This window comes from Piliocolobus tephrosceles, chromosome 15 (genome assembly GCF_002776525.5).
Source record: "Piliocolobus tephrosceles isolate RC106 chromosome 15, ASM277652v3, whole genome shotgun sequence".
Classification (NCBI taxonomy): domain Eukaryota; kingdom Metazoa; phylum Chordata; class Mammalia; order Primates; family Cercopithecidae; genus Piliocolobus; species Piliocolobus tephrosceles.
The window spans coordinates 19,747,063-19,774,379 of NC_045448.1; the positions used below are offsets into that span (position 1 = coordinate 19,747,063).

At 48.4% G+C, this 27,317-nt stretch overlaps 3 protein-coding genes and 1 long non-coding RNA gene across 8 annotated transcripts in view; 2 read left to right on the top strand and 2 right to left on the bottom strand.

The window, feature by feature from the left end:
- The first annotated feature begins 3,429 nt into the window (after positions 1–3,429).
- Positions 3,430–16,740, top strand: LOC111530840 (nuclear receptor-binding protein). The gene is made up of 18 exons (XM_026453070.2): positions 3,430–3,580; positions 8,350–8,579; positions 8,769–8,891; positions 9,085–9,186; positions 9,570–9,659; positions 9,823–9,863; positions 10,234–10,328; positions 11,858–11,941; positions 12,151–12,209; positions 12,359–12,457; positions 14,276–14,408; positions 14,888–14,993; positions 15,137–15,187; positions 15,291–15,426; positions 15,613–15,666; positions 15,754–15,817; positions 16,050–16,105; positions 16,190–16,740. Exons 2-18 carry the CDS (start codon positions 8,370–8,372, stop codon positions 16,292–16,294), a joined length of 1,608 nt encoding a protein of 535 aa, XP_026308855.1. The 5' UTR covers positions 3,430–3,580; positions 8,350–8,369; the 3' UTR covers positions 16,295–16,740.
- On the bottom strand, positions 14,083–16,338 carry LOC116418462. Its single transcript, XR_004228498.1, has 2 exons — positions 16,029–16,338; positions 14,083–15,460 (listed from the first exon to the last, which is right to left on the bottom strand). It is a non-coding gene; the product is annotated as an uncharacterized LOC116418462 (long non-coding RNA).
- A 92-nt stretch (positions 16,741–16,832) lies between the features above and the next one.
- Positions 16,833–18,777, top strand: LOC111530841 (keratinocyte-associated protein 3). Of its 4 annotated transcripts, none has more exons than XM_023198064.2 (7): positions 16,833–16,921; positions 17,060–17,244; positions 17,324–17,383; positions 17,549–17,755; positions 17,863–17,997; positions 18,426–18,538; positions 18,664–18,777. In XM_023198064.2, the coding sequence occupies exons 1-6, from the start codon at positions 16,894–16,896 to the stop codon at positions 18,531–18,533; spliced, it is 723 nt and encodes a 240-aa protein (XP_023053832.1). In that variant the 5' UTR covers positions 16,833–16,893; the 3' UTR covers positions 18,534–18,538; positions 18,664–18,777. The 4 variants fall into 4 exon arrangements, 3 of the variants coding, with proteins under 3 accessions (XP_023053832.1, XP_023053833.1, XP_031790059.1); XM_023198065.2 differs by having other exon boundaries at positions 18,667–18,777; XR_004228497.1 differs by having other exon boundaries at positions 17,549–17,997.
- A 75-nt stretch (positions 18,778–18,852) lies between these two features.
- The window catches only part of LOC111554485 (intraflagellar transport protein 172 homolog), a 43,926-nt gene continuing 35,461 nt past the window's right edge, over positions 18,853–27,317 (bottom strand). The window contains exons 35-48 of one of the 2 annotated variants that reach the window (XM_026453068.2): positions 27,129–27,258; positions 23,881–23,979; positions 23,574–23,683; positions 23,382–23,445; positions 23,177–23,263; positions 22,798–22,914; positions 22,031–22,141; positions 21,719–21,838; positions 20,740–20,835; positions 20,409–20,468; positions 20,225–20,323; positions 19,777–19,930; positions 19,495–19,586; positions 18,853–19,001 (exon numbers count right to left, since the gene is read on the bottom strand). In XM_026453068.2, coding sequence (XP_026308853.1) covers positions 18,912–19,001; positions 19,495–19,586; positions 19,777–19,930; positions 20,225–20,323; positions 20,409–20,468; positions 20,740–20,835; positions 21,719–21,838; positions 22,031–22,141; positions 22,798–22,914; positions 23,177–23,263; positions 23,382–23,445; positions 23,574–23,683; positions 23,881–23,979; positions 27,129–27,258 — 1,429 coding nt within the window. In that variant the 3' untranslated portion in view covers positions 18,853–18,911. The remainder of the gene's footprint in view (positions 19,002–19,494; positions 19,587–19,776; positions 19,931–20,224; positions 20,324–20,408; positions 20,469–20,739; positions 20,836–21,718; positions 21,839–22,030; positions 22,142–22,797; positions 22,915–23,176; positions 23,264–23,381; positions 23,446–23,573; positions 23,684–23,880; positions 23,980–27,128; positions 27,259–27,317) is intronic. The other variant, XM_026453069.1, reaches the window with a different exon arrangement.

The following is a 27,317-nucleotide window of genomic DNA, read 5'->3' on the forward strand; positions in this document are numbered from 1 at the left end:
GGCATGAACCGCCATAGCCAGGTGCCTTTCTTTCTTTTTTTTTTTTTTACTACTTATTTTAATTATTTATTTATTTTTTGAGACGGAGTCTTGCTCTATCGCCCAGACTGGAGTGCAGTGGTGCAATCTCAGCTCACTGCAAGCTCCGCATCCCGGGTTCATGCCATTCTCCTGCCTCAGCCTCCTGAGTCGCTGGGACTACAGGTGCCCGCCACCACACCTGGCTAACTTTTTGTATTTTTAGTAGAGATGGGGTTTCGCCGTGTTAGCCAGGATCTCCTGACCTCGTGATCCATCCACCTCAGCCTCCCAAAGTGCTGGGATTACAGGCGTGAGCCACTGCTCCCAGCCATTTCTTTTTAGCATTGAATAATATTCCATTGTCTAGATGTACTGCAATTTATCCATTCATCTACTGAAGGACATCTTGGTTGCATCTAACTTTTGGCAATTATGAATAAAGCTGCCATAAACATTCATGTGCAGATTTTCGTGTGGACATAAGTTTTCAGCTCCTCTGGGTAAATAAAATACCAAGGAGTGCAATTGCTGGATCATATGGTAAGATTACGTTTAGTTTTGTAAGAAACTGTCAAACTGTCTTCCAAAGTGGCTGTTCTATTTGCATTCCTATCAGCAATTAATGAGAGTTCCTGTTGCTCCACATCCTCACCAGCATATGGTGTTGTCAGTGTTCTGGAATTTGTCCATTCTAATATGCATGTTCTTAGCTTTTAACTCAGCAATTCCAGTTTTAAGAATGTATAAGGCCGGGCACGGTGGCTCAAGCCTGTAATCCCAGCACTTTGGGAGGCCGAGACGGGCGGATCACGAGGTCAGGAGATCGAGACCATCCTGGCTAATACGGTGAAACCCCGTCTCTACTAAAAAATACAAAAATCTAGCCGGGCGAGGTGGCGGGCATCTGTAGTCCCAGCTACTCCGGAGGCTGAGGCAGGAGAATGGCGTAAACCCGGGAGGCGGAGCTTGCAGTGAGCTGAGATCCGGCCACTGCATTCCAGCCTGAGCGACAGAGACAGAGTGAGACTCGGTCTCAAAAAAAAAAAAAAAAAAAAAAAAATTAAAAAAATAAAAATAAATAAATAAAAATAAAAATAAAATAAAATACACCAAAGTCTTAATTATTGGGGGAAGTAGGATTATAAGAGATTTCACTTTCTAAGGAAATTGTTAATATTCATATTACTGTTGTCATAAAGCAATTAAAAGTGCCTAATACATAGAAACTACTATATAAATATTACATTATACTAAAATAGTTTTGGGAATATTTTCAGGTTGTTTTTTGGCAATGAGCATGTATTATTTTTATAAGTAGGAAAAAATAAATACATGAGGTGGTGAAAATGCAGGCAGTATTTGATTATTTTAAATGTAATGAAGGGTTAAAAATGAGAGCTAGAGGATGCCAAAGGGTCCTCTATGCATACTTGAAAGGACCTAGTTGAAAGGGGAGGGTTGATAATGATAAGGCCCTAGGCAGAAGAGAATGGGAAACTCTAATGATAACATTAACTGATATTTAATGAATGTTTACCCTGGACCAGGTGTTCCAATTGCTTTTGAGCCCACAGGGAGGAAAGGTTAATCTTTTCCTTTGAGATTAGAACCAAGAGTTTTTTTTTTTTTTAGATGGAGTGTTGCTCTTGTCACCCAGGCTGGAGTGCAGTGGCCTGATCTCAGCTCACAGCAACCTCTGCCTCCCGGGTTCAAGTGATCCTCCTGCCTCAGCCTACCGTGCAGCTGGGATTACAGGAGCCCACCAGCACGTCTGGCTAATTTTTGTATTTTTAGTAGAGACGAGGTTTCACCATGCTGGCCAGGCTGGTTTTGAACTCCTGACCTCAAATGAACCGCCTGCCTCAGTCTCCCAAAGTGCTGGGATTACAGGTATGGGCCATCACGCCCAGCCCAGAGCAAAGATTCTTAATCTCAATTTCCTGAAATTGTATCCTAAATTTGATGGGTGAATGCATTTTTTAAAATACAAGAGAAGGCCCATAAATTACATCAGATTTTAAAAAGGGTGTTTGAGCCCCCCTCTTCCAAAGATAAAAGAATCAAGGAAAGAAGGGCAACATATATATACATACACACATATATACATATACATATACACACATACATACATATACATACATACATACATATATATATATATATATATTTTGAGATGGATTCTCACTCTGTTGCCCAGGCTGGAGCGTAGTGGTGCAATCTTGGCTTACCGCAACCTCTTGCCTCCTGGACTCAAGTGATCTTCCCACTTCAGCCTCCCAAGTAGCTTGAGAGAACAGACATGTGCTACCTTGCCCGGCTAATTTTTGTATTTTTAGTAGAGACGGAGTTTCATTACGTTGACCAAGCTGGTCTCGAACTCCTGACCTCAAGTGATCCGCCCACCTAGGCCTCCCAAAGTGCTGGGCGTGAGCCACCGCGCCCGACCGAAAGATTGGTTTTAAAAATGAATATTTTGAAGTGATGAGAAAACGAGAGGGTTTCTGCCAGATGTCCTTTCTCCCAGTGAAACAGGATTAGAGATTCCCTTTAAGGACAGTAACATTTGGTGATTGTGACATTCCCAAGTTCTGTTGATTGATTCATCGTCTTCCCTCCATCATACACGTCGAAGGGCAGAGTGAACTTCCATCCTGAAGGCTCCGCGCTTAGTTTTCGCAGATCAATAGCTCGTCCGGAATTTATCATCTTTTCTTTCCACTAACTCGAAACCAATCTAAATTCTTTCCAAACATCTTCTCAACGTAGTGTCCTTTGAGGAAATTTACTGTTTCGGCTTCCAGACTTGGCTCTTAAAAACTTAACTTTCGGCCAATATCTTAATAACTCTGATTCAGGTTTTTGCATTTGTCAACTACCATTGAATGACAATTTTAATGAGTTCGTTCTTATGAGGATCAAATGAAATGACATCTGTGAAAACCTCTTACAAAGTTTAAGCAAATAGTGCTATGCAATCACAAAGAGTTAACTACTAATTTTCAGTGTTAGGTAAATTTTAAAAGCTTTCCAGAGAATTGGCGTCCTGCACAACAGTCTCGTTCCAAAATAATGCAGGCGGGGACTGGGGTGGGGGAGCTCCTCTCGGACCGAGGCTACGTCTTTCGCTCCTTTTGTCTTTTCGGGGTATTAGAACTGTCATGGCGCCTTCAAGAAGAGGGAGGAGGCTTTCCCTGCGTCCAGCAGAACCATCTGGGGCACCTGGACCGGGCGGTGGGGTGGATAGAGAGACGAGCACCAGCTGGGACCGAAAACACCAACCCCTCTGAGAGGTCTCGGCCGGACCGGCGCAAGGGGAGGAGAGCGGGTGGAAGCCTACTCCAGCGAGCTCCCGGCGGCCGGGCCCCGCCCATCGAGAACGTCGCCCAATGGAAACCTGCCGGCGGTGCGGCACCGCCCATCTGTTGGTCGGGACGCCGCGAGGGCGGGGCCCGCAGTTCGGTTGCGCTGCGGAGCGCAGCTGTGAGGGAGTCGCTGTGATCCGGGGCCCCGGAACCCGAGCTGGAGCTGAAGCGCAGGCTGCGGGGCGCGGAGTCGGGAGGTGAGCGCCCAAGGAAAAGAGGGCCCCGGGAGGAGGCGGTTCGCGAGAGGACGGAAGGATCGGCCTCCGAGGCCCGGGACGGTGGGACCCGCCAGGCGGGTGCTGAAGGCGGCCCTGCTCACTCAGTAGCCCAGGCCCGATCGGGCCCTGCCTGCTGGAGCCGAGGGGCCGCTTCGGCCCCGCAGTCCCTGCCTGTCCCTCCCCGGCCTCTCTGGCTTGGCGGCGGCGCCCCGGAATTCTGCGGGCGCGGGTCGGGAGGCCCTGGCGTTCGCTTGGAACTCCGGCTGCGAGAGGCGGGGCCCGGCGGGCGGGGGCGGGGGCGGGGGCGGCGGTCGAGGCCCGGCGGCCTGCGGAAGCGCGGCGGCCTGGCCAGGCCTGCTCGCGGGGCGGTGCGCCGAGTGCGCGGGGGCGTGGCCTGCGCCCCTGACTACGCTGCCGGGCCGGCCTTTGATGAGGTGGCCGCCGCTGGCTCCCTGGGCCCCAGCCTGGTGCTTGCGCGGGCCGTCGCTGCCTTCCAGGCGCAGGGCATGCGACCTGTTGGAGTGTGAAATTCTAGGGGCCAGGTTCCTCTCCCGAGCGGTTTTATTTCCCACTGGACAGTGCTGCGGGTCTCAGAGGCCCTCTGGTCCGCTCGGGGTGAGGACAGCTGAGAGGCCCGGGCCCGTGAGCTCTTGCAGAGGAGCTGACACGCAGAGAGTCTGCTGTCCAATAAACGAAAGTCTCGGGGAAAAACTTTGCAGGGCGATCTGCATTACTCCAAAGTGAACACTGCATGTCTCAGGGTGGCTGGAGGCGGCAAGGAGAATCCCCTTATGGGCGCTTATGAGCTTTTCCATGTGTGATCTCTTTTAAACCTCTCAGCGGCTCCGAGGCAAAACTCCCAGTGTCGCAGAGGTTTTTTCATCAATAAGAGGAGTGCTGGAGGATCTCGGGCACTGCCCTCATTTTGCCTGCGGAGGAAAAATTAGGAAGGGACAAAAAGTCACAAAAATTAGGAAGGGGGTGGGGGGTAAGCAAATTCCAAGGGCATATCTCTGATGAAGGGTTGGTGTCTCCTGTGGTGCCCTACTGTGGATTAGTTGTTTGTGTCCTGGGTCCAGAAGTTTCTTTGGAGTCCATTGGCTACAGCTTTCCCGTATTAGAATTCTACTGTTATTTCCTATTGTAATCTGGCTGGGAATTTTACTTAGTTCAGATTCTAGATGCATTCAGTGAATGTAGCTGCTCAAGGAAGTAACTGATAGTGTCTTACCATTTTCTTAGCTACCTTTCGGATGAAGGAACATGATCTCTAACAGAAGTTTTCTGGTAGATTACTAAAACAGGCAGATAGTAGCTTTCCTGGCTGGCTGAGTTAAATCCCTCTCCAGCGATCCTCCCACTTCAGCCTCCTAAGTAGCTGGGATTACAGGCATGAGCCAGCGCGCCTGGCAAATCTCTCTAGAATAAGCCAGGATCTAGAAAATAACATACGGAAAGAATATCTTGCCAGATTTCCTCTGTACTGCCTATTGCTCTTTGGTATTCACTAGACTGTCTTCTAATAAAAATCTCCTTAGTTGAGTTAAATGTAGTGTAGATTGGGGGCAGAGATGGTCACAAATGGGCATCAGAGAGTTCTAAAAATACATGTGGACTTTTTAAAAGATTGGTGTGTTGACGGGAGACTTCTGAATTTACAGGAGCACATTTACTTCCCAGGGTATCACTTTCTTTGTCTTTTCTTTTTTTTTTTTTTGAGTCATAGTCTCACTCTCTCACCCAGGCTGTGGTGCAGTGGCACCATTTGGGCTCACTGCAACCTCCGCCTCCTGAGTTCATGTGATTCTCGTGCTTCAGCCTCTTGAATAAGCTGGGATTACAGACATGTGCCAACACACCCTGCTAATTTTTGTATACTTTTGTTGCCCAGGCTGGTCTTGAACTCTTGAGCTCAAGCAGTCCGCCTCCACCATCTCCCAAAGTGCTGGGATTACAGGCACGGGCCAGCTTGCCCGGCCCAGGGTATCTCTTTCATACTGTAGCGCACTCTCTTGAGCCAAGCACACACAGGTTCCAACTCCTTCAGTCTTTGTTCTTAGAGATACAGAATAACATTAAGTGGTTGTCTTGTGACTTTTTGTACAAGTTAATGGCATTCAGCTCTTGAGAATTCTTCTTCTTCAAGTACCCATGACCCTGAAAAAAATGTTATGCTGTATAATACTTTTTCCTATAAAAGTTGTACATTGAGTTATTTGTATTTGTAAGAAATAACCTAGGTCAGTGCGGTGGCTCATGCCTGTAATCCCAGCACTTTGGGAGGCTGAGGCGGGCGATCATGAGGTCAGGAGATTGAGACCATCCTGGTTAACACGGTGAAACCCCATCTCTACTAAAAATACAAAAAATTAGCTAGGTGTGGTGGCGCATGCCTGTAGTCCCAGCTATTCTGGAGGCTGAGGCAGGAGAATCGCTTGAACCTGGGAGGCGGAGGTTGCAGTGAACCCAGATCATACCACTGCACTTCAGCCTGGGCAACAGAGTGAGATTCCATCCCCTCCGCCAAAAAAGAAATAACCTATATCAGATCTAGTGCCCCAGAGAATGGAAACTTCAGAGCCTTTGAGCAATGTGAATGAAATGAAAGCTGGAAGCTTAAGGTCTTAGCTCTGACTTGAATTTGTGGCTGCTTGAATGTGGGTATTTATTTTGTGTGTTATTGTATCTCAAGGACTTAGCCCAATGGTTGGCCCACAATAAGTGCTTAAAAAAAATCTGTCAAATGAGTGAATGAAAAAAAAATGTTGTTAACCAATACCCATTTGTCACACTCACATCACAGGAAAGGTGAGGTCATCAGGGTTGAAGTCACAACTGCCAGTCACCTGCCCCAAGGGTAGCCTCACCATGGACTGGCGGGCTTGTTCTGTGTAGAGAAGGGATGGATAGTGAATGCCAAGGTTAGTTCTAGCTGGATAAATTAGCCAAGGGTTTCAGCTGGATAAGTTGGCTGAGGGTGCTACAGGTCCAGCCTTAAGGCTGTCTCAGTGCAACATTTTGGAGTCTGGAGTCATCTGTTCTGAATAGCGCCCATATAGCTTTTTTGTTTTTAATTTTTTGAGACAGAGTCTCACTCTGTTGCCCAAGCTGGAGTGCAGTGGCACAATCTCAGCTCACTGAAACCTCTGCCTCCTGGGTTCAAGTGATTCCCCTGCTTCAGCCTCCTGAGTAGCTGGGACTACAGGTGTGTGCCACCACACCTGGCTAATTTTTTTATTTTTAGTAGAGACAGGGTTTTGCCATGTTGGTCAGGCTGGTCTTGAACTCCTGACTTCAGGTAATCTACCTACCTCAGTCTCCCAAAGTGTTGGGATTACAGGCGTGAGCCACACATAGCTTAATTCTTGAGCACAGTACAAATAGGGTGTACTTGGGGATTCAAAGGGAAGCATGTTGGATGAATGTTTGCCAAGAAGGAATGGAGCACCTGATTTTGCTGTTGATTTGAACCTGACTCTAAGTGAGGTTAGACTGCCGTAAATCTTGTGTTTGTCATTCCTGGGTGGGTCATCTTCAACTATGATAGCTCACCTTCTCTAGACTTGAGTTAGGAGAATAGTTAATGTTGCAGTATTTAGGAGTGATTCTGATTTGGGATTTAAAGGAAACAAAGGTGGTGTGTGTTTCCTATTTTTAATTTTTAAAAATTGTGTGTAGAGACTGGGGTCTTGTTATGTTGTCCAGGCTGGTCTCAAGTGCCTGGCCTGTTTTCTTTTGCATTCGCAGATGAAGTTATTAGGATTATTAAATCTTTTTATTTATTTATTTTTTTGAGACAGAGTCTCCCTCTGTTGCCCAGCCAATGGCATGATCATAGCTCACTGCAGCCTCAAACTCCTAGGCAATCAAGTGATTCTCCCTTCAGCCTCCTGGGTAGCTGGGACTATAGCTGTGTACTACCTCACCGTGCTAATTTTTAAATTTTTTTTGTAAAGATGGGCTCTCACTTTGTTGCCCAGGCTGGGTCTCAAACTCCTGGCCTGAAGTGAACCTCTTGCCTTGGCTTCTCGAATTGCTAGGATTACAGGGGTGAGCCACTGTGCTCAGCTGGATTGCTAAAGTTTTCTCTTTTTTTTTGAGATGGGGTCTTGCTCTGTCATCCAGGCCGGAGTGCAGTGGCACGATCTCGGCTCACTGCAACCTCCACCTCCCTGGTTCAAAAAATTCTTGACCGGGCGCGGTGGCTTACGCCTGTAATCCCAGCACTTTGGGAGGCTGAGGCGGGCGGATCACAAGGTCAGGAGATCGAGACAATCCTGGCTAACACGGTGAAACCCCGTCTCTACTAAAAATACACAAAATTAGCTGGGCGTGTGTTGGGCGCCTGTAATCCCAGCTGCTCGGGAGGCTGAGGTGGGAGAATGGTGTGAACCCAGGAGGCGAAGCTTGCAGTGAGCCGAGATTGTGCCGCTACACTCCAGCCTGGGCAACAGAGTGAGACTCCCGTCTCCATAGAAAAAAAAAAAAAAAAGAAAAAATTCTCCTGCCTCAGTCTCCTGAGTAGCTGGGGCTACAGGCATATGCCACCACACCCAGCTAATTTTGTATTTTTAGTGGAGATGGGGTTTCACCATGTTGAACTCCTGACCTCAGGTGATCTGCCCACCTTGGCCTCCCAAAGGGATTACGGGCGTGAGCCACCGCATCCAGCCTGGATTACTAAATCTTTACAGATGTATCCTGACTCTCTCTGCCTTCTCCCTCTGTACTTGCCCCAACCAATGCAGGTCTGAGTGTTCCTTCCAGCATGTCGGAGGGGGAGTCCCAGACAGTACTCAGCAGTGGCTCAGACCCAAAGGTAGAATCCTCATCTTCAGCTCCTGGCCTGACATCAGTGTCACCTCCTGTGACCTCTACAACCTCAGCTGCTTCCCCAGAGGAAGAAGAAGAAAGTGAAGATGAGTCTGAGATTTTGGAAGAGTCGCCCTGTGGGCGCTGGCAGAAGAGGCGAGAAGAGGTAAGGTGATGGTACAGTCACTCTTGGGGGAGTGAATTCTGGAAAGGTGAGAACTGGAAGAGCGAAGTCTTAAAAGAGGCCGACCAAACTTCAATAGGTTGGGGGCTAGGAGGAGATGATCATATGGAGTGTTAAAATGGAGGATTTGCGAGATAACTTTAATTCTCTTTCATATGAATTTCTTCTCAGGTGAATCAACGGAATGTACCAGGTATTGACAGTGCATACCTGGCCATGGATACAGAGGAAGGTGTAGAGGTTGTGTGGAATGAGGTACAGTTCTCTGAGCGCAAGAACTACAAGCTGCAGGAGGTAGGTAATGCTGAAAAGGTGAAGCCTGAGGAATGTTGGAACACTGATTTAGAGAGGAACTGGTGTTGGGAAGCTGCCCATGAGGAGAGTATGTTGGGGTCAGTTCATTTCTGGGGAGGGACAGGAAATGGCTTCTCAGGATTATTACAGTGATTTATGAACTCTGTTATTCCACTGTCTCGCTTGCTCTCAGGAAAAGGTTCGTGCTGTGTTTGATAATCTGATTCAATTGGAGCATCTTAACATTGTTAAGTTTCACAAATATTGGGCTGACATTAAAGAGAACAAGGCCAGGGTAAGAATTTTTTCCCCATATTTCCTGAACTTACTGCAAAGAGACTAGCTGCATTTATTATTGTTCGTTTTATACTCAGAGATTAAAACAAGGTAGTTTTGAAACAGAACTGGAATCAGCTGCAATGGCGATAAGAGTGGGGCTTCAGTTGTCACCTATGCCTTTTGTATGGCTATAGATTGGGCAGAAAACGAGTGAACTTTTGCTTCCTTCTTCCCATAACTTTTATTGCTTAGTAGTTTTCATTGCCCCATTTAGTCTAAGTAAGTAAAGCTAAGAACAAGAGGAGAGAAATTTTAACAAACTTTCAAATTTAAAATCTGTTACAAGGGAAGGGATCATTTCTACCATAAGACCTTTTAGTAAATGCTTTGCCTCCCCAGGTCATTTTTATCACAGAATACATGTCATCTGGGAGTCTGAAGCAATTTCTGAAGAAGACCAAAAAGAACCACAAGACCATGAATGAAAAGGTATAGAAGGAGAGCAGACAAAGTTTTAGGCTCGGGGTGGGGCGGGGCGGGGGGCTTAAAAATACTGTGTTTATGAAGCTGATCAGGAAGGGATGGAAGGAGCTGGTGGGAGAGAGTTAAGAGAGGGAATTACTGCTGACCCTTGGATCAAACTTTGTTCCAGGCATGGAAGCGCTGGTGCACACAAATCCTCTCTGCCCTAAGGTAAGTAGTACCTGGTTAGTTTCTTACCCATATTTCCTGATTTAGTTCCTCCAAACAGATTTCAGGGCACTACTCTTCAGTTCTCTTCTGCCTCTCCCCACTTTCTTTGAATCATATACCGTCAAGATTGGGCCCGCTATGGGTCTTTTAAAGGGTGCATCCTAATGCCCTAACCACAACACTTACCTCCTACCTCTTTCTCCTAGTGCTTATCCAGCTATTTAAATCATCAGGCATAATGGAGATTCAGAGTGTGGGGATTATCTTTATGGTGACCAGCAGGAGACCTGGCCCTTGCTCCTCTTAACCCTTGGGTTCCCCTTGCCCTTAATTTCCCAGTGGCCCCTCTAACAGCCCAGTGCCCCCACAGCTACCTGCACTCCTGTGACCCCCCCATCATCCATGGGAACCTGACCTGTGACACCATCTTCATCCAGCACAACGGACTCATCAAGATTGGCTCTGGTGAGGGGAGGGAGAGGTTCTGGGCAGGGGAGCCTCGGGAATTTGGGAACCATGGGGGTAAGATGAAAGGAATGGGGGATAACAGAGCAAAATTCTGAAGTGTGGGCCGGTGAGAAGAGAAAGGACCTTGCTAGGAGTAATTCATAGGAGAGGCCAGTTAATTAGTGGAGACGGGGTAGGATATATAATCTTACACCTTTGTGAAAGGAAATTAGGGTCAATACAGAGATACTGATAGGAGGTTGGGAAAGGGCAAGAGATACGGGTTTGAGGTTTGATTTGAGCCCTGGGGCCAGACCCTGCCAGAGGAGGTTCCAGGCTGTGCCTGCTGTGAGTGCTTTTATTTGCTGTGTATTTGTGTGCAGTGTACAACATTTCTGTGTGCTGTGTCTGTGTGGTATTTGTGTGTCCATTTGTCTGGGGCTTGGCTGCTCCATGGCTCACAACTTTTCTCTGTTTTCCTCCCTCCCGCTTACGGGCTGCTCTGTTCCCAACAGTCTTTCATAGGATTTTTGCTAATGGTGAGAGCTCCCTCTGCCCCACTTGGGGCTCTGTTTGTGCTCCCTCTGCTCCCTTGGCGGCTGCCCAGTGCATGCAGTCATGGGAGCAAACCCGCTTCCCCTATCTTCCCTGCCTAATTATGCCTGCTTAGCTTCTGCCCTGCCAGCCCTCCGCCTGCTTGCCCCTCCATAACCTGCTTGTTTCCTGTGGATTCTGCCTGGCTGGCCACTTACCTCCTGGATTCATGTTCCCCCTCATCATCAGGCTAGTTTCCCAGATCATACTGTGCTCCCAGATCCTCTGTGACTTGTAGTCATTGTTGATGATCTGAGTGAGTCCAAATTGGGCCTGGTCCTGGTTCCTCATTCAGCCCTGTGGCAGGCAGTGTTGAGGAAAAAGGGGGTAGAATAGGAGTCTAAAAAGTTTTGGTGGATTAAAAGTGGAACTGATTCAAGGGTATTAGCTCAATTCTGAGCTCTTTTTGAGTTTCACTCAGCAAAGGTGGGTAAGAAGGAGCCTACCTCCTGAGTTGTATGTTAATGCTTCTTATCCTTATTTATCCAAGTTCCTGAGGTCTCCAATTGTCCCAGATTAGGAAGGGCTGCCTGTGTTTTTATGTTATTTGCAGGGTGGATGAAAAAACTAAAACCAAGTATTTTCATGTGAGTAGGGATTAGATGTACCTGGGATTTAGGGAAGGTGAACGGGGCACAAGTGACAGTTTTTCCTTAAACTGCATTGCTTCTAGACTAGCCCAAAGTCCCTGTGTATCTGTTAATTTAGTCTGGTGCTTTTGTTGCTCCTGATTTAGGGACATTAGATAAGAAGCAGCAGGACTAAGAAAGGGGAGGTAGGTGGCGTCCATGTGTGGTCTGTAGTTCAGGATGAGAAAGGGGATATGTTTGTGCCTGTTGAGGGTCATCAGAAAGGAGACTTCAGGAGAGAATTTGGCTTTTGGGGCCTTTCTCTGGAGTGAGACTATTCTTCGGTGATGGTGGTCAGATTGTGTGTGTCTCCCCTACTCTCAGTGGCTCCTGACACTATCAACAATCATGTGAAGACTTGTCGAGAAGAGCAGAAGAATCTACACTTCTTTGCACCAGAGTATGGAGGTGAGCCTTCCTGCTTTCTCTGCCCTGTCCTCATTCCCTGCTTTTGCACCTTATAACTTGAGGTACAGAGGCAATATAACTGAAACTTCTAGGCCTTCTCTACCAGCATACAAAATATTTTTTTCTTTTCTTTTTTTTTTCCTAAGGCATTCCTGCCAACCCTAGCCCCCAATCCTCTGATTAACCAAAGCCTTCTCGGTTTTCCCTAGAAGTCACTAATGTGACAACAGCAGTGGACATCTACTCCTTTGGCATGTGTGCACTGGAGGTGAGGAGACTGGAGGGGAGGGGGGCAAATGAGAAGATGGAAGGGGTAATGGAGGGAGCACAAGTAAGGCGCTGGCTTGGAAGGAGTGATTGTGGGAGCACTGACGTTCTTAGGTGTCTCCTTTTTTTTTTAATTCCTCCTCACTGAAGATGGCAGTGCTGGAGATTCAAGGCAATGGAGAGTCCTCATATGTGCCACAGGAAGCCATCAGCAGTGCCATCCAGCTTCTAGAAGACCCATTACAGAGGGTAAGGATCTTCAGGATCACTCCCTCCTCAACTGACCTTCAAATGTCTTCTGGTTTTTCTTCCTTTGTATCCACTGGGCATATGCTCCTAAGAGCTAGGGAACATAAAACAGAAAGGACACGCAAAATCTGTAAACATTTTCTTAGGAGGTGCCTACCCTGTTTTTGCATATATACACATAGGTTAGGGGGTTAAGATGGATGATACTGGGGTTCAAAGTTGTGTGTTGGCTGGGCGCAGTGGCTCACACCTGTAATCCCAGCACTTTGAGAGGCTGAGGCGGGCGGATCACTTGAGCTCAGGAGTTTGAGACCAGCCTGGCCAACGTGGTGAAACCCTGTCTCTACTAAAAATACAAAAACTAGCTGGGCGTGGTGGTGTGTGCTTGTAGTCCCACCTACACGGGAGGCTGAGGCAAGAGAAATGCTTGAACCTGGGAGGCGGAGGTTGCAGTAAGCTGAGCTTGGGCTACTGCACTCCAATCTGGGCAACAGAGCGAGACTGTCTCTAAAAAAAAAAAGACAAGAAAAAAAATGTATGTGAATTTAAACGTGCCTACATGGAGGTAAATTAATTTGATGGTTACTTCAGGCAATTGCTGTATACTCTCAGACAGCCATTTTTATATTTTTAAGCACATCAGTCAATTTAAATTAAACCAGTTGTTTGGGATTTTATATTTATACAGTTTTAGTTAGTGATGGTGCCCTGAAATAATGAGCCAAGATTTAAAAGACATAAGGTTATGCATCAGTTGATAGACTATAGTAAGTAGAGCTTGGACAGGAAAGTCTAAACAAGAACAGTTTGTAACTCATTAGATAAGTATAATAGGGAACAGGAGAGAAAAGAAGACTAGTGGGAAGTCAGGAGGATAGTGTGGAGTAAGTTTCTACTTCAACATTGAAGTGGAGTATTCAAGTGAAAGATGAGGTATGTGACCTTGTTAGCTTTCAAGGTTAAAAGCAGGAAAGCAGGTTGTCGTGGGATGTGCAGGAGGTAGAAAAGGAGGCGGTGGAGCACCGTGGCTCATACTTTTAATCCCAGCACTTTTGGAGGCTGAGGTGGGAGGATCACTTGAGTTCAGGAGCTCGAGACTAGCCTGGGCAATGTAGCAAAACCCTGTCTCTGTGAAAAAAATATAAAAATTAGCTGGGTGTAGTGGCACATGCCTGTGGTCCCAGCTACTCTGGAAGCTGAAGTGGGAGGACTGCTTGAACCCAGGAGGTTGAAGCAGCAGTGAGCTGTGATTGTGCCACTATACTCCAGCCTGGGTGACACAGCAAGACCCTGTCTCAGGAAAAAAAGAAAGAGAGAGAGAGAGAAAGAAAGAAGGCAGAAATGGGTAGAGGAATCTTGGGAAATTGAGTGAATTCAGTGATTGTGGGCAAAGGAAATTGTGATACTAGGCTTGTGAAATAAAAAAGATGGTGAATATTGATCACATTGGGTAAATTTAGGAAGAGAGAAGCTAAATTTCGCAAGATTTAGAATAGAAGATAGGCAGTGAGTTGACTAATAAAGCAGAGGTAGAAACTAAGGAAAAAGAAAGTGTGAACATTAAAGAAAAAAGAAAGCTTGTGGTTGGAGAGCAGAAAAATAATTAAACCCAGAAAGGCAGTGGATGGTGTCTTTCATATAATATCTTGAGTTTTTGAAGCCCTTTCAGGTGCATTTATCAATATATTGTTTTCTCAGCAAGTGCTGAGCCCCTACTATGTACAAAGCCTTGTGCTAAGTAGAATGAGAGTTATAAAGATGAACGCATTGAGGGGCTTGCCAGATGCCTGCTCCAGTTCCTTTTCTTTTCTTTTCTAGGAATTCATTCAAAAGTGCCTGCAGTCTGAACCTGCTCGCAGACCAACAGCCAGAGAACTTCTGTTCCACCCAGCATTGTTTGAAGTGCCGTCGCTCAAACTCCTTGCTGCCCACTGCATTGTGGGACACCAACGTGAGTCCTCTTGGCCCTGTGGGGAATAGTCTTCCAGTCTGGAACCCTGTAACTATCACTGGCATGCTTGCTTTCCTCTTCCATATCCAAAGGGATTTTTTTTTTTTTTTTGAGACAGAGTGTCACTCTGTCTCCCAGGCTGGAGTGCAATGGCTTGATCTCAGCTCATTGCAATTTCCAGCTCCCGGGCTTAAGCGATTCTTGTGCCTCAGCCTCCCGAATAGCTGGGATTACAGGCATGTGCCACCATGCCTGGCTAATTTCTGTACTTTTAGTAGAGATGGAGTTTCGCCATGTTGGCCAGGCTGGTCTTGAACTCCTGGCGTCAAGTGATCTGTCCACCTCGGCTTCCCAAAGTGCTGGGATTACAGGCATGAGACACTGCGCCAGGCCTCCAAAGGGATTCTTTACCCCTTTGCCTGCATGCCTTCTATGACATTTAATCTGACTGTCCCTTCATAACATCCCACTCCATCCAGACATGATCCCAGAGAACGCTCTGGAGGAGATCACCAAAAACATGGATACCAGTGCTGTACTGGCTGAAATCCCTGCAGGACCAGGAAGAGAACCAGTTCAGACTTTGTGAGTAACTGAGAGGGTCTGAAAGAGGCAAATTGGTCACTATCACTCTTGAGGCTCTGTAAACTGTCCATTCTCTGGGAATGGTTGAATTTGCTATTTTGCTTGTTTCCTTCCTTCCATCTCCTTTCTCTTTTCTCCTCCAGGTACTCTCAGTCACCAGCTCTGGAATTAGATAAATTCCTTGAAGATGTCAGGTGAGAGCAGAGTGAGAAGGCAGGCTTTCTTGAGAAAGCAAGCAGGGTTGGGTATCCTAAGGCATTCACAGAGTCCATGTGACCTGTCTTCATCTTCTTCCAGGAATGGGATCTATCCTCTGACAGCCTTTGGGCTGCCTCGGCCCCAGCAGCCACAGCAGGAGGAGGTGACATCACCTGTTGTGCCTCCCTCTGTCAAGACTCCGACACCTGAACCAGCTGAGGTGGAGACTCGCAAGGTGGGGGCTGTGTGGGTGTGGATTGTCTCCATGGCTGTGGTGGAAGGGAGAGAGGACATCTCAAATAAGGCTCTATCCTTTAGAGAAAATGCTCCTTAGCAGCCATGCCCTATGGGCTGGAAAGATGTCTAGGTATTGGGTTTTTTACAGACAGGTCTCTAGAGTGACCCTCTCTTCCTTCCCTAGGTGGTGCTGATGCAGTGCAACATTGAGTCCGTGGAGGAGGGAGTCAAACACCATGTAAGGCTCAGGGCTAGGGTTGCCGCAAGGCTGGTGGCCAGAGGGTGGGGAAGAAGAGTCTCATTTTCTGACTGTCCTATTCTCCAGCTGACGCTTCTGCTGAAGCTGGAGGACAAACTGAACCGGCACCTGAGCTGTGACCTGATGCCAAGTGAGTCTCTCCTTTCCCTCAGAGGATGGAGAGTCTATGAGCCTTATCTTTTAGGGACATATTCAGGGGTGGGAAAGGTGACAAGGCAGTAACACATTGACTCACATAGAATGACTATCTTAGCCCCTAAAGCAGTGGGTGGATCTGACAGTTTAGCCCCAGTGGGGCTGTCTGAAGGGCCCCAGGTCCCTCAGTCCCATACTGTACTCACCCCCTCCTGTTTCTCTGTCAGATGAGAACATCCCCGAGTTGGCAGCTGAGCTGGTACAGCTGGGCTTCATTAGTGAGGTGAGGTTTCTGCCTTCATCTGCCCTGGCTGCCCTCATGCCTTCTCTTCCTCAGCCCCCATGTCACTGAGCACTTCTCCCCTAGGCTGACCAGAGCCGGCTGACTTGTCTGCTAGAAGAGACCTTGAACAAGTTCAATTTTGCCAGGAACAGTACCCTCAACTCAGCCGCTGTCACCGTCTCCTCTTAGAGCTCACTGGAGCCAGGCCCTGATCTGCGCTGTGGCTGTCCCTGGACGTGCTGCAGCCCTCCTATCCCATCCCCCCAGTCAGTATTACCCTGTGAAGCCCCTTCCTTCCTTTACTATTCAGGAGGGCTGGGGGGGCTCCCTGGTTCTGAGCATCATCCTCCCCCTCCCCTTTCTTCCTCCCCTCTGCACTTTGTTTACTTGTTTTGCACAGACGTGGGCCTGGGCCTTCTCAGCAGCCGCCTTCTAGTTGGGGGCTAGTCGCTGATCTGCCGGCTCCCGCCCAGCCTGTGTGGAAAGGAGGCCCACGGGCACTAGGGGAGCCGAATTCTACAATCCCGCTGGGGCGGCCGGGGCGGGAGAGAAAGGTGGTGCTGCAGTGGTGGCCCTGGGGGGCCATTCGATTCGCCTCAGTTGCTGCTGTAATAAAAGTCTACTTTTTGCTAAAAGCGTCGTGTGTTCGCGCCTTTCCTGCCAGGGGGAGCGGGCCCGGGGCGGAGGCGGGGCCCAGGTGGGAGGGGAACCCGGGACGGAGGCGGGGCCCAGGTTGGGGCGGGGCCGGGCCCAGGTAGAGCGGACCTGCGGCCGGCGCGGCGGACGGGATGAGGCGCTGCAGTCTCTGCGCTTTCGGTAACTTCCGGGACCTGGCGTCTCGTCTCCTAACCCTGGGGCCACCCTTGGCCCGTCCTAAGGTGCGGGGTTAATCGGCCAGGAGCCGTCTCTCCCCACCCCGCCCGACTCAACCCTGTCCTCACCCGTGCTTTGCAGACGCCGCCCGGGGGCCCCGGCGGCTGATGCGCGTGGGCCTGGCGCTGATCCTGGTGGGCCACGTGAACTTGCTGCTGGGGGCTGTGCTGCACGGCACTGTCCTGCGGCACGTGGCCAATCCCCGTGGCGCTGTCACGCCAGAGTACACCGTGGCCAATGTCATCTCCGTCGGCTCGGGGCTGCTGGTGAGCGCGGCAGGCGGCCCGGGGCGGGGGTCGGGCGCCCAGAAAGCCCATCAAGCCAAAGGCTTTGTGTCTTCCACAGAGCGTTTCCGTGGGACTTGTGGCTCTCCTGGCGTCCAGGAACCTTCTTCGCCCTCCACTGGTGAGAAGGGACTTCCTGGAGCTTTTAGAGTAGGCTTGAGTCAGGGAAATGGGGGCTGAGATTGGTCTTTCAATAGATTGGAGGAGCCTCAAATAGAGAAACTGGGTGTCTAGTCACTGGGAGTTAGCCAGGCCCAGGCTGTTCACCCTGATCTGTCCCTGCCAGCACTGGGCCCTGCTGGTACTAGCTCTGGTGAACCTGCTCTTGTCCGCTGCCTGCTCTCTGGGCCTTCTTCTTGCCGTGTCACTCACTGTGGCCAACGGTGGCCGCCGCCTTATTGCTGACTGCCACCCAGGACTGCTGGATCCTCTGGTACCACTGGATGAGGGGCCGGGACACACCGACTGCCCCTTTGACCCCACAAGAATCTATGTGAGCACATTCTCTTCCTTCTTGTGGTCTACAAAGCCTTGGTCCTGCCCTTTTAATTTCCCTTCTTTGCTGCACTTGCCCTACTCCCTATCCTTCTTGCTTTTCAGGATACAGCCTTGGCTCTCTGGATCCCTTCTTTGCTCATGTCTGCAGGGGAGGCTGCTCTATCTGGTTACTGCTGTGTGGCTGCACTCACTCTACGTGGAGTTGGGCCCTGCAGGAAGGAGGGACTTCAGGGGCAGGTAAGGAAGGTGAACACGAAGGGTTCATTCCACAGAGACTGGCTGTGTTGAAAAGATGCTGACCGGCCAGGTGCAGTGGCTCACACCTGTAATCCCAGCACTTTGGGAGCCTGAGGCAGGCAGATCACTTGAGGTCAGGAGTTTGAGACCAGCCTGGCCAACGCGGTGAAACCTCATCTCTACTAAAAATACAAAAAAGTAGTCAGGTGGGGTGGCGGGCACCTGTAATCCCAGCTACTTGGAAGGCTGAGGCAGGAGAATCGCTTGAACCTGGGAGGTGGAGGTTGCAGTGAGCTGAGATCGTGCCACTGCACTCCAGCCTGGGCAACAGAGCCAGGCTGCATCTCAAAAATAAAAAGAAAAAAGAAAGAAAAAGATGCTGACCTATCATTCAGGGCAAGGGTGTCTAACTCCACCTTCTTCTGCAGCTAGAGGAAATGACAGAGCTTGAATCTCCTAAACATAAAAGGCAGGAAAATGAGCAGCTACTGGATGGAAGTCAAGAAATCCAAGCATCACAGAGAAGTTGGGTTTAGGACAGGTAATGGGCCTTGAAGGTGGTGGCCTGGGTAAGAGTGGGGGCAGGGAAGTGCTCTTAGAACTGGGTCTAGGTCTTGCCATGCTGCTTTCCCCCTCTGACCCGGGTTGGTTCTCCCCTCTGTCCAGCAGGTGCTGTTCCAAGACTCAGTCCTAAAGGGTTTTTTTTTCCCCACTAAGCAAGGGGCCCTGACCTCGGGATGAGATAATACATTGTAATAAAGTAACTTCTCTTTTCTTCTACTTGATTATGATTCCTTTTGGGGAAAAGGCACTGTGTGATGTTGGGAGTGACTTTGATCAAAGAATACAGTGGTCTCAGTTATTTATAAAACTTTAATGAGGGAGAGGCCCTAACTCTTCCTCAGCTCTACCGACTACTGAAAGGAAAAGCTGGTGCTGGGGAGCCCTCCACACCACTGACTGATGAATTTCAGCACGTCCTGGCACACTGGGCTGTGGGAGGTCTGTAAGCAAATGGAAGAACATGAGAGGAACTTGTTAATGCTGGAAATAGAAAATCAGCTCCATCGCAGGCTTCAGGGTCTGCACCTGCTTTCCTGCAATGCCACCCACCTTTCTAGTGTGTATGTGGGTTTTTTGTTTGTTTTGAGATGGAATCTTGCTTTGTCATCCAGGCTGGAGTGCAGTGGCGCGATCTCGGCTCACTGCAACCTCCACCTCCTGGGTTTAAACGATTCTCCTGCCTCAGCCTCCCGAGTAGCTGGGATTACAGGTGCATGCCACTACACCCGGCTAAGTTTTGTATTTTTAGTAGAGACGAGGTTTATAACCATGTTGGCCAGGGTGGTCTCAAACTCCTGACCTCAGGTGATCCACCTGCCTTGGCCTCCCGAAGTGCTGGGATTACAGGCGTGAGCCACCGCGCCCGGACTTGTTTTTTTTTTCTTTTTTAGTGCTGCCCTCTCTGCCTTCATTCTTCAAGTCCCCCTCTCTAACCTTGATGGCCATAAGGAATTTATTCCAGTTGTCCTTGTTAGCAGCCTTCCCTGGCCGCTTAAATTCAATTTTGTTCCTCAGAATGGGGTATCCTGTGGAGGAAGAAAAAAATGGTGAACTGGGGTTTGAGAGAGAATGAGGAGGGAAAAATGAGGAGCAGCCTGGGGGTAGAAAGCATGGTCCTGTCTTTTGTACCCTTTACTGAATCCTAGTAAAATTAAGTTTACTGATCCTGCTGCTTCCCACCCACCACAGGATCTGGGGTGCTGTAGGCTTCTATACCTGTAATAAGGCAGGGCAGGGCTTGAACCCCAGTGCTTGCTGCCACTAGGGAGGCCTCGTAGGCACCACGCTCATCCCGAGGCAGAACCTGCTCCAGCCGCTGGTCCATGGAGACTGTAAGCACCCAGTCTCGAACCTCTTCTCTCTCAGCCTCCTGGAAAGGACAAGAGGCAGTGGTAGCTTCACACAGGGCAGGGCAGGGCAAGTTGGGGTAGATGGGTGAAGAGGGGGTTTGCTAAGCCCTCATCCTGTATACCAGCTTTCAGCCACAAATCCTCCTTGGATTGGGGGATACAGTCACAGCTTTTTCTTTCTACTTTGCTTCTACTTTCAGTGAAAGAGTAGTGAGGGCTGAGGTCCTTCCAAAGATGGCAGCACAAAGATGTTCTCCCTCCTCAAGGCACTTACACTGGTGAGGCCTTCCCATTTTCCAACCCTGTGCCCTTACCGGTACATGCTGCTTGGCTGGGAGTGGCACCTCAAAGGGAATGTCTGTATCCTGAAAATCAGAGTGGTCAAGGCCATCCAGAGTCCCCTCCTCGATCGCCTGCAGTAGAGTGGGCAACCATGAGCTAGGCACAGCTTGCGACCGGCAAAAACCCCCACCCTTGGGACACAGCTTCCCTACGCACGTCGGTCAGGTCCAAAAAGCGATTGAGGAAGATCAATGCCATGTTCTCCCAGCCAACTGCCTGCAGCAGAGAAGAGTTGCAAATGGGAGTGAACAAGCTGGGTTTGAATGCTACTTCTCTGGGATCCAGATGCAAATGGGAGTGAGCAAGCTGGGCTTGAATGCTACTTCTCTGGGATCCAGGGAGAAAAATCCAGGAAGATACAGGAGGACTACATCCTCCGTAACATCAGCCCTACACTCAGCTTTCCTCTACCAGAGCAGAAAGGATATTCTATTTTCCAACTTTTGACTTCCTCCCATCTGCCCCACCCTTCCTTATCCCAGCTCACCTTGGCAGCAATGCCTGCTTCATAGAAGGCTTTGTCTACAGGTAGTAGCTGGGTGTGACGCAAGAGTGAAACAGAAAGTCTGGCAGCCACAGTTTCCTGGGATTAAAGTCAAAGCAATTATGAATATGGCACTAAAGTGACTGAGCTACCAGACCAATGATCCTGTAAGGCAGCCACAGAACTAAAAAACAACAATTATTATTAAACTGCTCTGGATCTCCAGCTGTTCTGGTCTTAGGGTTTTTTTTTTTTTTTTTTCTTTCCTTTTTTCTTTTCTCTGAACAATAGACCTGGGCCTAAGTTCAATTCTTTTTTTTTTTTTTTTTTTTTTTATTGTGCATCTCTCTCCCCCTCTCTCGCGTGCAGTGGTGCCATCTCAGCTCATTGCAACCTCTGCCTCCCGGATTCAAGCAATTCTCGTGCCTCAGCCTCCTGAGTAGCTACGACTACAAGCGCACACTAGCACACCTGGCTAATTTTTATATTTTTAGTAGAGATGGGGTTTCACCACGTTGGCCGGACTGGTCTCGAACTCCTGGCCACAAGTGATCCACCCGCCTCGGCCTCCCAAAGTGCTGGGATTACAGGGGTGAGCCACCGTGCCCGGCCACCTAGATTATTTCTAAGGTTCTTTCCACTTGTAGAATTCTATTGTCCAAATACATTAAATAAATATACAGTGAACAGTCACAAATAAGCCCCAAATATGTGTACATTATAAGAGGTGAATAAATAAATCATGGGATTTGGATGTTTAAACATAATGAGGCTGGGGCTGTGTGGGCACAGAGCCCTAAGAATGTCAGAAGAAGAAAACTTCAGCAAGGGCTAAAGATTTGTTTAGACAGAAGAGAAGCTGAAAGAGGTGGAGAGATTCCAGAGCCCAAGCTGAAGAATCCAGAATGTGAATCAATTCAGCTTTATACATCTGCGGATGAGCCCTTCTGACTGAGTGCTCCTCTGCCCTCCTACATCTCACCAGCTGTTTGACACTCTGGGCCGCAGAGCGCGTGGCATAGTAATGAGCGATCAGCAGCATCGTCTTGAACTCCTCATGGGCTGGAGAGTTTGCCTCACTGGACTTCACCAGGTTTTCACACTAGAGGAGGGAGACAGCACAGCCTGGCTCAGGGGTCAGAGGAGTGCCAGGGCCATAGAGTGGTCTCTGATGGCCACCTGGCAGAGGAAGGTAAAATACATCTGAGAATAAAGGTTTATGTGCATGAAAGAAGAGATGAGGACAAGGACAGACAGAGCAGCCCCTTCACTCCTGTCGACCCAACTTCCTCACCAGGTTGAAGAGGACATCTCGAAGATCAGCCCAGCTATGATAGGCCTCGGCACAGTTGGTTCCAGGAGAGCTCACCATGTCAGTGAAGATCCTTTTGTAGATATTGAAGTTCTAGAGGTAGAGGGGAGAAGGGCATCTGAGAAGGACACAGCTAGAAGAGAAAGTCAGTGGGAGTGGGGCCAAAGGGAGGAGAAACAGGCTCTGTGTGTAGAAATGGGTATGTGTGTGTGTGCAAGAGCTGGGAGACAGTGGCAGATGATTAAGTGCTGATTATTTTTAATGAAATGAATTATTTTTAAGTGCTGATTATTTTTGATGAAAAGAGGAAGAAATAACTTTCTTAGCTGGTGCTGTGTGAGTGCGGGCAACTGTACAAATGTAAATGCAGAGTCACAACATTAATGGGCTGTGACTCTCGGATCAGGCAGCAGTGTTCATTCTCTGGAGGAAGTCAGTAAAGGCCCTAGAGGTATGTGCAGGATTCAGCTCTGAAAGACAGGTGCCTGTGTATTTGCTAACAGCACGGGGAGCTCCATGGGTGTTTCTTCAAACAGAAGCTGGAAGTTTCTGCAAACTTCTCCCCATGCTCTTAGCAAATACACAGCCTCCAGAGAGGCTGTACCTTTCTGGAGATGCGCTGGGGGCTCTGGGCATGATGTTCTCTAAGGATAGAATCCTCTGAGAAGATAGTTCCTGAGAAGATAGGTGGTTCTAGAAGAGAAAGAGTTTCCTTGTGGAAACATTCAATCCAAGGAGAAGGCTGGTACCTGTGGGTTAGCAGGGGCTCCGTGCTGTACATATAGGGCCAATGCCTGGGCAGAGTTACCCTCCCGGATCAAGTGAGTTGCATACAAAGCCACGTACTTGTGCAGAATCTTGTAGTTCTGTACAGGGGTGGAGGAAAAGCATGCGTGAAGTTGGGATCAGCAAGACCAAGCAGTGAGGTGACTTGAGGCCATATATTTGTTGAGGAGACAAAGGGCATATGCAAACCTCTGACCCCAGTTTAAGATTGAGCTTATCTGATGCCCATTAGAAATCTTTGGGCTTTGGGTTTTTGTGGAGCTAGGAGAGATGCAGCTTTGAAGCAGGTGGGGAATCAAGGGAAAATGTAAAGAAAAACTGGGAATGGGAAGACAGCAGTACCTGCTTGGTAGCTGTTTCAATACACTTGTCCCACTGGCCCTGCTCCACATACAGGTCCAAAGCAGCTATCACATCCACACCCACCAGCTGGGTCAACGGAAGACAGAGTTACAAGAGAAAAGAGATGATATGAGGGAAAGAAGAGGGAGAGAATCTTGTGAGTCTCTCCCTGCATTCTGCCTCCTGCTAACTCTGCACGTCTCACCGAGTCCACTTTGCCCTGGTTCTTGAGGAACTCTTTATAATGCTGGTCCACATAGTCTTCGTACCTGTGAAGATATTCAGAGAACTCCATCTTCATATTCCAGAATACCAACCCTCCCCATAAGACTTTCTCCCAGTCTTTACAAAAGGAAGTAAAAGAGAATTTCCTGGTAAGAAGGGGTTACAAGCTTACCTGGGATCTAACTCCTTAGCTACACGCTTAGCCTTGTTCCACTCCTCACCCTCGATGAAAGCATCGATTGCTTCCTTGACAAGGTCCAGATTCAGATACAGCTCTGCAGCCTGCACAACGGGAAATCAGCATGGAGACTTTCTCCTCGCTCCTAGTCTTCCCGCTGTGAGCTCTCCCATCTGTTTCCCCAGGACTGCAAGCCTTGCCCACCAGGAGGCCCACTTCATACACCTTCCTGGGTGTAGATGTCACCCTTGCACCCATCTCTGTGAAATCTATTTCTGTTCCATCCCAGCACCCTGCTTACTGCACTGTGCTTTCCAATTCCAATCAGCTGGGGTCCTACAGCCAGAACGACCTCCATATTACGTTGGGGAGGCAGAAACTTGATGGAGAGTTCGGCTGCCTGAGTGGTTGAAGAGAAGATGGAAATGGGTAGGAGAGACAAATACCGCTGAGTCCTCAGCCTGATCCACATTTCATACATTTTTCTCCTCCAGATGCCCACTTTTTCTCTTACTCTCTCCTTCAACCTTGTACCCTCCTGGGCAGAGCCTGGCCCACGGTCCATTAAATCCTTTAATTAGCCATCAGTGGACCTATCTTTCCTCTCAGTTCATTAACTCTTTCAGACACTTCCTGTGCTGCCTGAGGTCACTGCATTTGAACCTTCTACCTTTGACAAAATCATTTTCAAGGTCTTTGTCATAAGTAAAATCTTCGTAGCAGAGTACAGAGAAAGGACTCCTAAAATGAGGAGTCCAGGGCATTCTGTAACTATTTGTGTTGGGCTTTTATGAGCTTTGGTTTCTTCATTCGTACACACTGGATTTTGAAGACTTAGTATAAAAAAAGAATGGAAAACATCTAAATAATGTGTGTGAGTACATGTTGAAATGGTAGTATTTTATTTAATTTTTTTGAGACAGAGTCTTGCTATGTCGCCTAGGCTGGAGTGAAGTGGCACAATCTCAGCTCACTGCAACCTCTGCCTCCCAGGTTCAAGCAATTCTCTTGCCTCAGCCTCCTGAGTAGCTCGGATTACAGGCCCCCCACCCGCCCCCACCGCCACCATGCCCAGCTAAGTTTTGTATTTTTGGTAGAGACGGGGTTTCACCATGTTGGCCAGGCTGGTCTCAAACTCCTGACCTCAAGTGATCTGCCTGCCTTGGCCTCCCAAAGTTCTGGGATTACAGGCAGGAACCACTGTGCCCAGACGAAATGGTGGTATTTTAGATATACTGTGTTAAACAAAATATATTACAATGATTTTCACATTTCTTTTTACTCTTTTTAAACGTGGCTACTAGAAAATTTAAACGACATGTATGGCTTACATTTGTGGACTGCATTATATTTCTAGTGCCAGTGCTGGTACAGATGATCTTGATGATACCTTTCAACACTTAAAACTCAGAAATTCCACAAAAGCAAGTGTTCTATGAGAGCACACTGTTTCCATTAGGACACTGACATCTTCACCAGATTTCAATTTCCACACAATCCAATTTAGCTGTAGTTTATGCTGATCCCCTCTGGTCTTTCCCTCACCTGTTCTTGCCTCCCTTTCTTACTGCCAAGCCCTTCAAAGCTTAATCTGCCCTGTCCGCATCAGGAAGCCATCTTCTGACTAATCTGAAGAAGGTACAGTCATGCCTTGCTCCCGAGTTACACGTATCAGATACTCAATACTGCCAATTAAAATCTGCTAGAACCTCAAAACCAATCATCAGCCCCTCTTTCTACTTCTCTCCCTCTAACTTCTAGGGGTTATTCAATTATAAGACCTCAAAAGGCCGGGCACAGTGGCTCACGCCCGTAATCCCAGCACTTCGGGAGGCCGAGGAGGGTGGATCACGAGGTCAGGAGATTGAGACCATCCTGGCTAACACAGTGAAACCCCGTCTCTACTAAAAGAAACACAACAAAATCAGCTGGGTGTGGTGGCGGGCACCTGTAGTCCCAGCTACTCGGGAGGCTGTGGCAGGAGTATGGCGTGAACCCGGGAGGCGGAGCTTGCAGTGAGCTGAGATCACACCATTGCACTACAGCCTGGGCGACAGAGCAAGACTCCGTATGTAACAAACCTGCATGTTGTGCACATGTACCCTAGAACTTAAAGTATAAAAAACTATACGTGCATCCCAATTTTAAAGATATTAAAATATAATTATATATATATATGCCACTGTTAACTTTATGTATCAATTTGACTGGGCTACAGGGTATCCAGGTATTTGGTCAGACATTATTCTGGGTGTTTCTGTAAGTGTTTTTGGATGAGGTTAACATTTAAATTGGTAGACTGAGTAAAGCAAATTGCCCTCTCTACTGTAGATAGACCTCATCTAATCATTTCAAGGCGTGAACAGAACATAGAGGCTGGCTCCTTCCCAAGTTAGAGAGAATTCTTCCTGTTTGACTGCCTTTAAACTGGGACACTGGCTTCTTCCTGCCTTCAGATTTGAACTGAAACATCAGCTCTTCCTGGGACTCAAGCTTGCTGGCCTTCAAACAGGAACTACACCATCAGTTCTCCTGGGTTTTCAGTTTGCCAGTTCACCTGCAGATCTTGGGCCTTGTCTACCTCCATAACTGCATGAGCCACTTCCTTTTAATACATCTCTTTATATACATGTACACACATATACCTACAGTCATGCATTGTCTAATGATGGGTATGTTCTGAGAAATGTGTCCTTAGGGGATTTCATCGTTATGTAAACATCACAGCACAAACCTAGATGGTACAGTCTACTATACACCAAGGTAGAGGTTGCGTAGAACTTATTGCTCCTAGGCTACAAACCTGTTCAGCACGTTTCTGTACTGACTACTGTAGGCAACCATAACACAATGGTAAGTATTTGTATACTGAACCTATCTAAGGCCAGGCGTGGGATCATCTCAAGTGATCCACCCGCCCTGGCTTCCAAAGTGCTACAATTATAGGTGTGAGCCACCACGCCCACCCATGTGGTCTACTGTTGACTAAAACGTTGTTATATGGCATATGACTGTATATATCCTGTTGGTTTCTCCAATACAGTATGTCTTATTATTTGTGACACATACTGGCCTGGCTTAATTTGCTGGAGGCTTCTTTTCAGGAAATGTTGGGTGGGGGAGACTGAGCCCAAGCTTTTTTCATGTTCCCTGTCTGGCCAGTTCCTGTGCATGGGGTTGCCCTTCCAGCTCCTATCCAAGTCCTCCCTCCTCCTTCACAGAGGCTTCCTGACCCCTCTAGCCCACAGAGATCTCACCGTTCTCTGAATTCTACTTTAAATCATGCACTTTAGTCTTTACTCAGATATGATATTGAGCCATGTGTTGGTCTAACTCCCCTAACTTTTGGCTGTCAGGGTCTGTCTTATGTCCACTTTTACAGCCTTCAGAGGTTCTGGCTCTATCATCCAGCAGGCACTCCACAGATTCCTGCTACCTGACTGAAAAGAAAAAGACACAAGAGGAAAGAGCTGCAGATGTGAGAAGTGGAGCTGAGTGTGAACAGAGGCCTAGGGAGAAGGAACACCAGAAAGGGCCTGCTGCCCTCACCTTCATCCAGCACTTCTCCGCCAGTCCACTGTTCCCAGAGTCTCGCACTTTGAGGTAGCAGTCCACAGCACGGCTGTACTCTCCAGCCTGCTCCCAGCGTCGAGCTTGTTCCACGAGTCCCTCCACACCTCTGTGGAGATGAGAACGCTGGGACTTGGCATGGGGGTGGGGAGCAGCGTGCTCTATCCT

What these genes read in the sequence shown, in the direction of transcription:
- LOC111530841 (XM_023198064.2), top strand. Translation starts at nt 16,894, where the DNA reads ATGAGGCGCTGCAGTCTCTGCGCTTTCG. An exon ending in ACCTTCTTCGCCCTCCACTG is followed by an intron (nt 17,384 to 17,548) that starts GTGAGAAGGGAC and finishes TGTCCCTGCCAG; the next exon opens with CACTGGGCCCTGCTGGTACT. An exon ending in TTGACCCCACAAGAATCTAT is followed by an intron (nt 17,756 to 17,862) that starts GTGAGCACATTC and finishes CTTGCTTTTCAG; the next exon opens with GATACAGCCTTGGCTCTCTG.
- LOC111530840 (XM_026453070.2), top strand. Translation starts at nt 8,370, where the DNA reads ATGTCGGAGGGGGAGTCCCAGACAGTACTCAGCAGTGGCTCAGACCCA. An exon ending in CTTTGCACCAGAGTATGGAG is followed by an intron (nt 11,942 to 12,150) that starts GTGAGCCTTCCT and finishes GGTTTTCCCTAG; the next exon opens with AAGTCACTAATGTGACAACA. An exon ending in CTGCATTGTGGGACACCAAC is followed by an intron (nt 14,409 to 14,887) that starts GTGAGTCCTCTT and finishes CACTCCATCCAG; the next exon opens with ACATGATCCCAGAGAACGCT.